Source organism: Phycodurus eques, chromosome 3, assembly GCF_024500275.1.
Source record: "Phycodurus eques isolate BA_2022a chromosome 3, UOR_Pequ_1.1, whole genome shotgun sequence".
Taxonomy (NCBI): domain Eukaryota; kingdom Metazoa; phylum Chordata; class Actinopteri; order Syngnathiformes; family Syngnathidae; genus Phycodurus; species Phycodurus eques.
Genome location: NC_084527.1, coordinates 9,003,986 through 9,015,884, shown reverse-complemented (window position 1 = coordinate 9,015,884; position 11,899 = coordinate 9,003,986). Strand labels below are relative to the sequence as shown.

The 11,899-nt window shown below is 39.1% G+C and overlaps 1 protein-coding gene across 2 annotated transcripts in view; it reads left to right on the top strand.

Moving 5' to 3' along the window:
* Positions 1 to 3,789: 3,789 nt before the first annotated feature.
* plcxd3 (phosphatidylinositol-specific phospholipase C, X domain containing 3) overlaps positions 3,790 to 11,899 on the top strand; it is a 31,833-nt gene continuing 23,723 nt past the window's right edge. For both annotated transcript variants that reach the window (XR_009768364.1, XM_061673366.1), the window contains exon 1: positions 3,790 to 3,932. Coding sequence is in view for 1 of the 2 variants with exons in the window: in XM_061673366.1 (XP_061529350.1) it covers positions 3,827 to 3,932 (106 nt within the window). In the remaining variant the exon portion in view is untranslated. The remainder of the gene's footprint in view (positions 3,933 to 11,899) is intronic.

Here is an 11,899-nt window from a genome sequence, read left to right as displayed (position 1 = left end):
CAGTTTTAACCGGCATCAAGATCGTAGCATATTGTGTGAAGCTTAAGGATTTTTAAAAATATTTTAAGTACAATGAGCATTCAAAGAATGAACTCCTTGAGTATCTTTTACTTGTTATACCACCATAAAATGCAACTAGTGATAACAAAGAAAAACATAGGTGGTGATGACCATGAAGCAAGAAGTGAACCTATTGCAATGTAGGACAAGCCTCTATCCTGGATGCTCAGTACATTATGACTTAAGCGGGCAGAACTTCTTAAGTTTTAAAATGTTTTCTGCCCTTAAGTAACAGAAAAGATGCTGGGTTCGAACTTACGTCACACATGATGTTAGGCTGGATCTTGACAAACTTGCGAGACACCAGCAAATTTAGTGAGACTATAGCACAGTGTATTTTTCTTGTGCTGCGTGGCGACTGTGGCTCAGTTGGTAGAGCGAGTCATCCACTGACTGAAGGGTCGGCAGTTAGAATCCCGGCTCCAACTGTCTGCTGTCCAATTGCCCTTGGGCAAGATACTGAACCCTAAATTGCTCCTAGTGGGCCTGGCAGTGCCTTGCAGGGCAGCAGCCGCCCATTGGTATATGAATGTGAACCTCTGTAAAGTGCTTTGGGCACGATGATGGTTTAGATAAAAGCGCTATTTAAATGCAGTCCATTTACCATTTGTGATGCTACCACAAAGTGGAACCAGTGAAGACAAAGGGGAAAAAAAAGTGATGATGACTTTTGGATCAGAAAGTACAGGCATCTGTGTCCTAGGAGCTCAGTACACCAAAGGGAAAGCACAACTTAGGTTTTTGGCTTCTGATGTGGCAGGAAAAACCCAAAGTGCGAACAGTTGTCATGCAAGAAGTCACGCAAGGTCTTAACTTATCTTCTGAGAGCCAATTTTGTGAGACTTCAGCGCAGTGAAGATCTTAAGGATTAACTCTTTGGATGTCTTTCTTGTGATGCCACCACACAATATGAAAGCATTGATGTCAAAGAGGAACAAAAGTGGTGACAGAACAGAACTGAACTTTATTGCGATGTAGGACTGTTGTACACATCTCTGCCCTAGTTGCTCAATACAATATGACTAAAGGGACAGCAGAACTTCTGAATTTATTTATTTTTTAACAAAAGTTTTCAACTGCATCTCGTTGCGTCTGGCTCGTTTCAGTGCACAGTGACAATTGATGGTGGCCTCTCCCAGAGTAGGTTTTTTTTTTTTTTTTTTGGGGTGTGCTATTCCAAGTTTTACACACAATGTTATGCAGGAGTGGCATATATCCAATTCCCACAAGGTCGCAGCAAGTTACAATAAATCAAACAAAACAATGCTTTTATGTGGGTTGCTTGCTGTCCCAAAATTATTGGAGCATTAGATTTTTTTTCTGTAACCTCATGTTTGTGCTGTATGCCTCTTCCATTACCACTTCCAAGGTCCATCGCTTCAAGCTAAATTTTGTGCTTGCAGTGCTTTTCCATTTTTCCCATGTTGAAAACCGTCAGAGCTACTTATAGCACAAAACCCTCTTTTGAATATGACGGTCGCTGCCACTTTTACACCTATTGCCAACAGCGTGCCCCGATCTGTTAGCGTGACCACACAATTTAGCTGCTATTTGGGATTTCAGTGAATCAGGCCCTTAGTGTCTTTTTTTTTTTTTTTTTACATTTAATTAAAATTTTTTTTTTTTTTTGCAATTCCGCTACAACTGATTCGTGACCAGTCCAGTCTGTCACCTCTGAAATAGGTTCCATTTCACCCAGTCGCCCAATGAGGACAAGCGCTATAGAAAATGGATAGATGGATTGATGTTCCAATGAAAACAATAACACCGTTCGTTTCAAATACATCCACTTGGAGTAACATTTGACATGTAAATGAAAGTCCAAAACAATAGTGTTTAGTCCAAAACTACGAAAGGACAACGACATCAAGAGCCTTCGTCAGGTGTTTGGGCCACAGTGAGCTGGCAGAACACATTTCGGAATTACCTTGCAGCAGATCTGCCTGGAGTGCTGCTCGACACATTCTTGCACTATGTCACAACTCTGTGCGTGAAAGTTGGAAGTTTTATGAGGCACATAATTTTTTATACTCGTCAAAGCCGCTGGTGACCTATTTTGAGATGATGTTTGTCTCGTTATTTAATGGGGTTTAATGTAACCTTTAATTGGAAATCTTCATGATTCACTTGACTGTGACTTCAGAGCAACACTTATTTTATGTCCCTCAAGAGGTAATTTTACTTATATAATCTAGAATACATGTGTCAATAGCACCTCACCATTGCACAGAAAGTCCATTTTAGTGAGGATACACATGTGGATCAAACAAAATGACATGAGTGAAAAGATATTTACATCATGCAAAACACCTTAAACAACAAATCAGCAAGTGATACCTCTGTATGTCCATAGTAACAATACTGTACGAACTTGGAATTATATAGCGCCTTTCGAGGGACCCAATCATATCTCAAGGAGAGGATGGCGCCATAATAGCATATGTGCCTGTAAATCATCATTTTTATTGGGCAAAAAGTTTAAAAAGTAATAATTACAAACTTAAAATTGAATGTGTACAATAATATCAACTGTATCGCTGGCTCGGGCAGAATCCTTGCATCTCCAAAAGCATCACTTTTCAGAAAGCCGCACCAAAAAAGTTGTTTGTTGTTGAGACATATTTCATCAACAAGGACAGCAAGCCAATTTCAACAATTAAGATTGACCAATAATTTCTAAAAAAAAAAAAAAAAAAAAATCCAGACCCATTTGGAAACTGACCAATAGTGTAGATTTGTGACAAAAATACAAAATTAGCCAAATTTGGACATAGGTTTCTGCCCAACAGTGAGATACAGGTATACTGTATTATTTATAGGCATCTTTCACAACACCCAAGGACACTGTAAAACCAACAATAACACGAGACAAATTAAACATATACAAATAAATACTTAATAGTATTTAAAACTATTTGAAATTATTTTAGAAATTGATTTATTAAAATGAAAAAAATTAATAAAATGAAAAAATACAAATTCAAGTAGGGTTTTATCCGTTTTTGACACTCAAGGACACAGTAGAAAACACATGCCCAAATGAATATTTCAAAAATATTTTCTGCTTTAAAATATATTTAAAAAAAAATTTAAATCATTTTTGAGTCACTCAAGGACAGCAAAGCAAAAGCAAACGTAACACAGGAGAGACAAATCCAAAATATGAACAAATAAATATTAAGACAATATTTTTTTGTAGACTTAAATGTATCTAATTTTAATTTAATTTATTGATTTATTATTTATTATTTTTCTTTAATCAGATTTAAATTAAAACCAAATCGGATTTGGAAGCATTTAATTTTTATTACAGTATGATATTTAACACGTTGACAAGGTGTCATATGTTGGGGTTATGCAAAAAAAACCCAAAAAAACCACCTTAAATTAAAAAATATTCAATCTGGATCTGGATGAAAAAAATATTTTTGGCAAATATTTATTAAGCCTTAGAGGAGTTCACGGCACTCTTATGTTCCCACGTAGGCCTACTATACTTACATGCATATTTGTGCATTTGTTGCACGTGCCTGTTTAACCGTAACAATGCCTGCACAAGCCCATCATCATCATAATTGTGCTACCCGCAGACGTGCACCGCCCAGGGGTGTGCGCGGTACGTGGACTGTCGCTTAACTTGCGCGCGCGCGCACGCGCGCGCGTGTGCTTCCTGGAAGGGTGGAGGAGGAGCGCGCACTTGGCATCCATCCGTCCATCCATCCGGGCAGAGAGGGAGGTAGGCATCGTGGCAGGCTGCAGCGGCGGCATGGCTTCGTCTCGCGGGAGAAGTAGTGACCTGCGCTTCGCCGACTGGATGTCGAGTCTCCCGCAGAGCATGCACAGCATCCCGCTCACCAACTTGGCCATCCCCGGTGAGTAAATCCATGTGCTTCATCGGGGGCATTTGTCTCCGTGTGTGTTGGTGTGTACCGTGAATGTGTGGCTTGAAGATCTCTACATATTATTATACAGGAGGTCCTTTTCGACCAATTTGTACGTAAGTCGGAACGCGCCGGGGTCTACCACTTAACCTTCGCTACCGCAGTCTTAAAGTGATCATTTCGGTGACAAAACAACAACTGTTATTGTCCATAAAAATAAAACAATGACTATATATGCCTTCTTGTTGCACGTGACGACGTATTCTTCCTCGAACGCCGTTAGTAACCTCTTAATATCGTATGTCGGGACCGTCGTAAGAGAACGCCCTGAAAGCCTCCATAAGACCTGTTGCGCAATGTGACAAATATCTGGTTTCACGTTATATTCCAAATGCACGTCTAGAACTAGATAGATCGATACTTTATTTGGCATGTGAGTGATACTGTTGCAGCAGCAGTAGCCACACATACACTGTAGACTCGACATATGCATAATGAGTTTCATATGAAAATAAAGGAAGATCGCACAAACACTTGAATAAATCCACCCACCTCACTCTGGAAAAAAAAAAAAATTAAACTGAATCAAAGAGGTGTTAAATGTTTCCACCCAATCAGTGCACAGGTCCCCTTAAACTCCATTCAGGTTAGTATGTCTCTTACAAAGCTTCTCTCGTTTGTACAACCCCTAATTACAAGGCAGTTAATATTACGAAGCCATTATGGAAATGTTCAGATTGGTTGGTTGGCACATCTGCCTCACAGTCAGGAGATCCAGGTTCGAATCCCTGCGTGGAGTTAAGTGCTGGCGTGGGTTTTCTCTGGATACTCCGGCTTTCTACCACATTCCCCCCAAATTTATTTGGTTCATTGAAAAATAAATTGTCCAATGAATGTGTGTGTAAATGGTCGTTTGTCTGTATGTGTATATCTTTCTTGATAGCTCAGAAACAAAAACAACCAAACTTTATTATTATTTTTTTTTAAAGATGCAATGTTAATTAATAGGAATCATACAAACAGACATACAAATCATACATTTTACGTACAAGCATAATCAATTCTCATTTAAAAAAAAAAAAAGGCACGGCGATGATATTGTGGCATTGCCAGAAGTTCGTAGATCATACTAGATATCCAATCAAATCACTGATACACGTACACAAATTTCTGGAAATTTTTCAAAAACTTTAATTTTGCCTGTTCACTGATTTTTGTTTGTGAACCGATCCTCTGTTATTCACCAAAAACTTACCCATTTGCTGTTTTTGTCTGCCATGTCTAATATAAAACTATTGCTTTGGTGCCATCTTGTGGCATCTCGGGGGCCAATGAACTATGATTAAGTGAGTGGAAGAGCTTCATTTAGTCAGCTGCTAGCCTGAAATAATGCTTTGCAGCTATCTTGTGACATCTATAGGCAATTATAAACATTTTTGGGAGGTGTGTCAAGCTCAAGTGCACTTGGGTTCTGCAGCAGGATAATGATCCAAAACACACCAGCAAGTCAACTATGAATGACTAAAAAAAAACAAAATGAAAGTTTTGGAGTTGCCTAGTCAAAGTCCAGACTTGAATCCAATTGAAATGCTGCTGAGGATGGCCCAACCAGTTATTAGGTTTAGGGGACCATTACTTTTTCACACAGGACCAAGTAACTTTGTATAGTTTTTTTTCCCTTAATAAATTAAATCACCATTTTAAAAATGTATTTTAAGTCGACGGGTTATATTTGTCTGATATTTACATTTGAGTGATGATCTTAAACATTAAAGTGGAGAAACAATGCAAAAACATAAGAATTTGAGAATGGGGGCCGATCATTTTTCACGGCACTGTAATTCATTAGCTACCGTGGACATTTACCACTGCCGAATATATTCGTCAAGTACGTTTTTTGGCGGGTAGTCGTGGAAGAGGGTCTCAACCAGCTCCGAGGAGCAGCATGGATATTCATGTAAGCGCCACAACCGAAACTGGAATAAGGGTTGAATTTGAGCAAGTTTATCCAACACAGCCCCACTGAAGGCCCAGGTACAAAATGCCCTGCTTATAAGACAGAAGCCACACGCCAGCATTGACATGTCATAAGTCATGCTAGTAATTTGCTGAATCACACGCCTCATTGTGGCCCAGTTGAGCCGGGCCGAGGCAGCGAGCAGCACGGCAGCATGCTCTGTCCCATTTAATTAGCTATCATTACTTGCTCATTGGCACCGTGGGGGTGTTGGTGGTGGGGTGGTGGGGTGCAGCTCAGATGCTCTCCTCCTACCCTCCTCCTATCCCTCCTCCTTCGTTTGGATCCATGATCTGTATAAACACATTGTGATGATTGCTATTCTTGCTTTTTGTGTTTGCACATTTGGCAGAGATTGTTTGTCAAGATTTCCTAATCCGAGGAGAATTCTATTTTAGCGGCAGCCGTGTGCTGGAATTGGATATTTGATGTCTAATTCCTTTCACAGGGACAACTTATCGTGTCCAGCTTTTACTCAGGTGGGACCCGAACTGGGACAGAGAGAAACAAACAAGCCTTTATCACCTCCTCTGAAGCTCCATTATTCTTGCTTATAAACAGAAGGATGTTATATTTAAGTAGAGCAGTGATGCACCCTTGGGCTCCCTCTAGTGTTAACGCAAAAGAGTCACTGGCTAAATACATTCATTCATTCATCTTCCATTCCACTTATCCTCACAGGTCGAGGGTGTGCTGGAGCCTATCCCGGCTATCTGGGTACACCCTGAACTGGTTGCCAGCCAATCACAGGACACATAGAAACAAAACAACCATTCGCACTCACATTCATACCTACGGGCAATTTAGAGTCTTCAATCTACCTACCCTGCATGTTTTTGGGATGTGGGAGGAAACCGGAGTACCTGGAGAAAACCCATGCAGGCACGGGGAGAACATGCAAACTCCACACAGGGGGTCGTGAACCCCGGTCGTCAGAACTGTGAGGCAGATGTGCTAACCAGTTGGGCAACGTGCCGCCTGGCTAAATACATTCATTCATTCATTCATCTTCTGTTCCGCTTCTCCTCATGCGTCGCAGGCGTGCTGGAGCTTATCCCAGCTATCTTCACCCTGAACTGGTCGCCAGCCAATCACAGTGGCTAAATACAGTTCAGTTTTATTTAAGTTATCAGTGCAATACATTTTCATTTAGTCTAAGAACAGTTTTTTCAATTTCATTTTTAGTTTATGCCCATCCTGTGCAAGATGTTGCAGTGGCTTACAGTAATATTAAATATGCTTTTTCGGAATAAAACCTTTATACTGGTTTTGATTTAACACATATGCCTACTATGCTACTATATTTTAACGTCATGATGGAGAGGGAAATATTTTTTGAGCTGATACTTGGTGTAAAAAAAAGTTCAAGAACCACTGAGTTAGATTCTCAATAGATGTCCCTCGGCATCCGACGACAGATGCCTCGTTTGGGCTATTTATTTATTTATTTTGAGGGATGGAGAAATGTCCCCAGAAGACACAGACTGACTGATCCCCACTCAAGTGTTCTGTCAATCTGGAGCACTCAACAGTGTGAGCCAAGGAGTGTGATGAGTTGATGCGACTCTGTTGCCAAACAGCTAAACAGCCCCCAATCTGCATGGGCTGTCAGGGTAGCACAGCTGTGCTCCTGTCATCCTTCTTTATGACTGGCAATTAGTAAGGATCATTATGGATTTCTGGTTTTATTGGCCCCTGATTTCCCTTGAATGATAATTCTTGGTCATAAATCAAATAAACGATACGAGCTCAATGTTCCTGTTGAATAGGAGATTACAATTATTGTAGTAAAATGAGGTAAATTAAGTCACGTTAGTGAGTTCATTTATATGCAGGTATATCAATAAATATTTATATGGTGTAAAACAAATTATTTCAGTATTTTATTCTATATTACAGCTTCACTACACAGTAAAATAGTTTTGTGTTTTTATTTTTTATAATTTTGATGATTATGGCTTGCAGCTAATTAAATCCTGAAATTCAGCATATCAAGACATTAGAATATTACATAAGCAATCAAAAACATTTTCATATAGAAATTGGGTAGGAATTGGGCATCTGAATTGTATTTTCCTATGTGTTTAATCAACCTATAAAATTCGATTAATTTCAATTCAATCACCTTTATTTAAAACTCGTGGGCCACTCTCCTTTACAGTGACGACAAGCAAACATACAATCATAAAATATGACTCACTTTTTAATAATTGAGCTACTAAAATAAATTAACTTTTTAATTTAGCTAACATATTCTACTTTATTGAAATGCACCTGTCGAATGAAGCAAAAACCTAACAATAGTAGCCTAAATTTGACTGCTTCCATAATCCGTGATAAACATATGAACAGTTGAATCACCAAAACTGACATCATTTCTTTTTCTAATTTAGCAAAAAAATAAATTAAAAAAATGTCTGTTTTCCAGGTTAAAGGTAATATTTTTTTTATATAGGGTATTACATGAGAATATATATTATGCAGTTAAGAGGTTCATGTGAAAATAATCAAACTTTTATTGAAATTATCTGAACGAGGTCTTTGATGTAATTTAATCACAAAACCAGACAATTCCAATCAAATAATTTTCTTCAAAAACCGACGCGTCCAAAATTATGCTTTGTGAATAAAAATGGATAACAGGTGAATGTCCTAGAACTAGTCTCTTGAACAAGTCACATTGATTGCATAGTCAGTTATCTTCTTCATTGTTGCTATACTCAAGATCAGACCCGTCGACTTTTTTTTTTTTTTTTTAAATCTCGACCAACAATGGCGAAGACGTCCTCGCAGAATCACTAACACCATTCTCACTGATGAGATTAATGACATCTCTCTTGTACTGTTTCAAGCTATTAAACATAGGCAATACAGTTTCAAGTTATCATATTTTACACTCACTTTCAAGCCCAATTGAAGCTATATTAGCACCGAGTTCACAAGAAAACATGCGCGCGGGCATGTTTGAGGATCTACGTGATGAGTACGTGATGACGTAAATATGTATAGGCTTGTAAGTCGCTTTAAAGGAGATGATGGTAGCTGCAGTAAAATGCATATGCCACTTCTCGGTTTCTGATAGACAACCTTTATTTTCAGCCACCTTTACATAGGAGTTGTTTGGTTTTGCAGGGTTAGGAAATGCAACATCGAAGAATTCTGTGATAGGCAGTCTCACAGTGGCCGTGGCTCTATATTTGTCTAAATGGCGCTTGTCGGCTTTTGGGTTTGTACTCATCATTTGTATTCCTTGTTTTGTCATTTGGAATCTCTCAAGGTTCTTTTTTAGGGCCCTATTTTTTCTTTACACATTTCCATTTTCTGTAGCACTTGTTCTCATCGGGTCGAAGGTCAGCTGGAGCCTATCCCATCTGACTTGCGCAAGAAACAGGGTTATATCCTGGACTGGTCACCAGCCAATTACAGGACACATACCAACAAACCAGCATTCACACTCACATCCCCACCAATGGACAATTTAGAGTCTTCAATTAACCTAAGCCTGCAAGTTTTTCGGATGCGAGAGGAAGTACCCAGAGAAAACCACTGCATGCATGGGGAGAACATGGAGGTTCCACACAGGAAGGAAGATTTGAAGCCAGGACCTCCTGACTGTAAGGCAGGCTTGCTAACTAATAATTCACCATGCGGCCAGTTACAGTATATGGTACAATACATCTCTTCCTCACATCTCCAAAACATGCAAGTCAAGGTAAATAAAGAGTAAATCGTCCATAAATGTCAATGTGAATGGTTATTTGTCTAAAAACAGTATGTCCTGTGATTGCCTGGCGCCAAAGTCATCTGAGTTAGGCGATAGCTCACCATGAACAGGAAAAGCAGTAGAGAATGAATAAATAAATGAACACTTTTCCAGCTTTCTATTCCTGAAAATAGGCAATATGCTGATATGAAAACAACAACGTCCAATCTCTTGCTGAACACAGTTAGAGCAGACTCTCGTCATTAATGAGATAGCAAAACTTTCAAACTGGCACCGATGTGAATCTGGATGTTTAATGACGAAGTCCAGCAGCACATTTGTCATTGTCTCTTTTCGCTCATATTAGCTCAAATTATAATTTCTTTGGGGAGGGCTACTTGAAGAAACTTCACGCATAATGCTGAGTATACCTACATTATAACATCCTATTATGACTTTAACATAACTTATTTTTAGAACAATTATCTAAAAAAAATTCTAAATTCAAATGTTCATTATCACGATTCATCATAGGAAATTAAAGCAGAGTGTTCATCATAATTCAACCACTGAACCCCCCCCCCCCCCCCCCCCCCGCCCTCCCTTTCTGGATAATTCAAAATGAAAATAAGAGGCCTAAATATAGTCTTGTTTGAAAAAAATAAATAATAATAATAATTATATATATATATATATATATATATATATATATATATATATATATATATATACACAGTGGGTACGGAAAGTTTTTCACTAAAGTCGTGGAATGTTGTAGGGGAAATGGGAAATTAAAGCTAATTGCTTGCAATAACTCAAGCTCTTACTACTACAGTAATAATCCACAACTGTTTCCCGCCCCCCTCTTATATTAAGGCAATTTATTGTACAGTCACCATATGACCCTCCCTCCATCACAGTGGGGGACCCACTGTTACAAAACTACGGCTGCAAACTGGTTTGTTTTGCATCGAGTGTTGTGGCCAACAGAGGTGTGCTGCCTGTGTGAATTTACATATGGTTATGGCACCACAATATCAATTTATTGTGAGTACAATGGATTGCAGTTGTTGTGGACATGGCCGTAAAATGTAATAGATGGGAGTGAGCAAAAAGTGATGTTTGCTCCATTTGGATTTGCAATTTTCTGATATGTCCATATTTGCATTTAAATTATTCATTTGTAAACCAAGGGATCTTTTCCCTTCCACTACATTTTTATTGGAATTGAGACCAAATCCAGTGAGCTAACCTGTTAAAGATAGCAGAAATAAATAGTACAATCATCTATCCATCCATTTTCTTGTCCTCATTAGGGCCCCGGGTGAGTTGGATTCTATCCCGGATGGCTTTGGTTGAGAGGTGGGGTACACCCTGGAATGGTCAACAGTCAATTAATTGCAAGGTACATATAGAAAAATTGAGGCGATGAAAGCAGAACATGCGAAGGGGTATTTTGTGTCTTTATGGCTCCCTCCAAAAGAGGAGCCGTAAATCGCTTGACTGGATTGTTCTGTTGCCTCTTAATGCCCAAACAAGGAGGATGATACTCTGATGATGCCTATCATTTTACCAGTGCACTGAGATGTTTGGGGAGGCTGGAAATAGATCCTTGGTGAAGTTTTTTTTTTTGGCAACCCTGCAAACATTCTTAATCAAATCCTGTATCCAGATGTCTTACAAGCTGGCAGAAAATGATTTCGTATGGATTTTCCACAAAGGCGGCGTCGGTCGCAGCGCTGCCGGCTAATTGAGTTTTCCTGCTGGAGGACATTTGTCTTAATTCCAAAAGTCAGGTAGGCACACAGCATGTATGTTGGTGTGTGTGTGGTTTTGGAAAGAAAAAAAGCAATGAAGGACAGTCCAACCAGGTAGCCGTGTGCACATCCAAAACTATTTTTAACCGGGAATGAGATAAAAGCATACGGGGAGATTGAAGGGAATGGATGTCCGCCTGCTGGATTACACTAAAGCTCCATGGGTGTGCTTCAGTGACAATGAAGCAATCTTTTAGGATGTGTTTTTCTCTGTTAAATACAATGCAACTTAATGCGTGTTGCTTTTTCTTTTTTTTTTTTACATTTTCAATAGAACTGTTAACTTTGTGTTTTCTTTTTTTTTTATCGCCACACTTTATTTTGACATGGGGAAAGTGTGATTTAGGACCCAAATGCAGCACACCGGAAATGTTGGAAAGGATCTTAAAAATCAATTTGAGATCAACTGTGACAGGTCAGG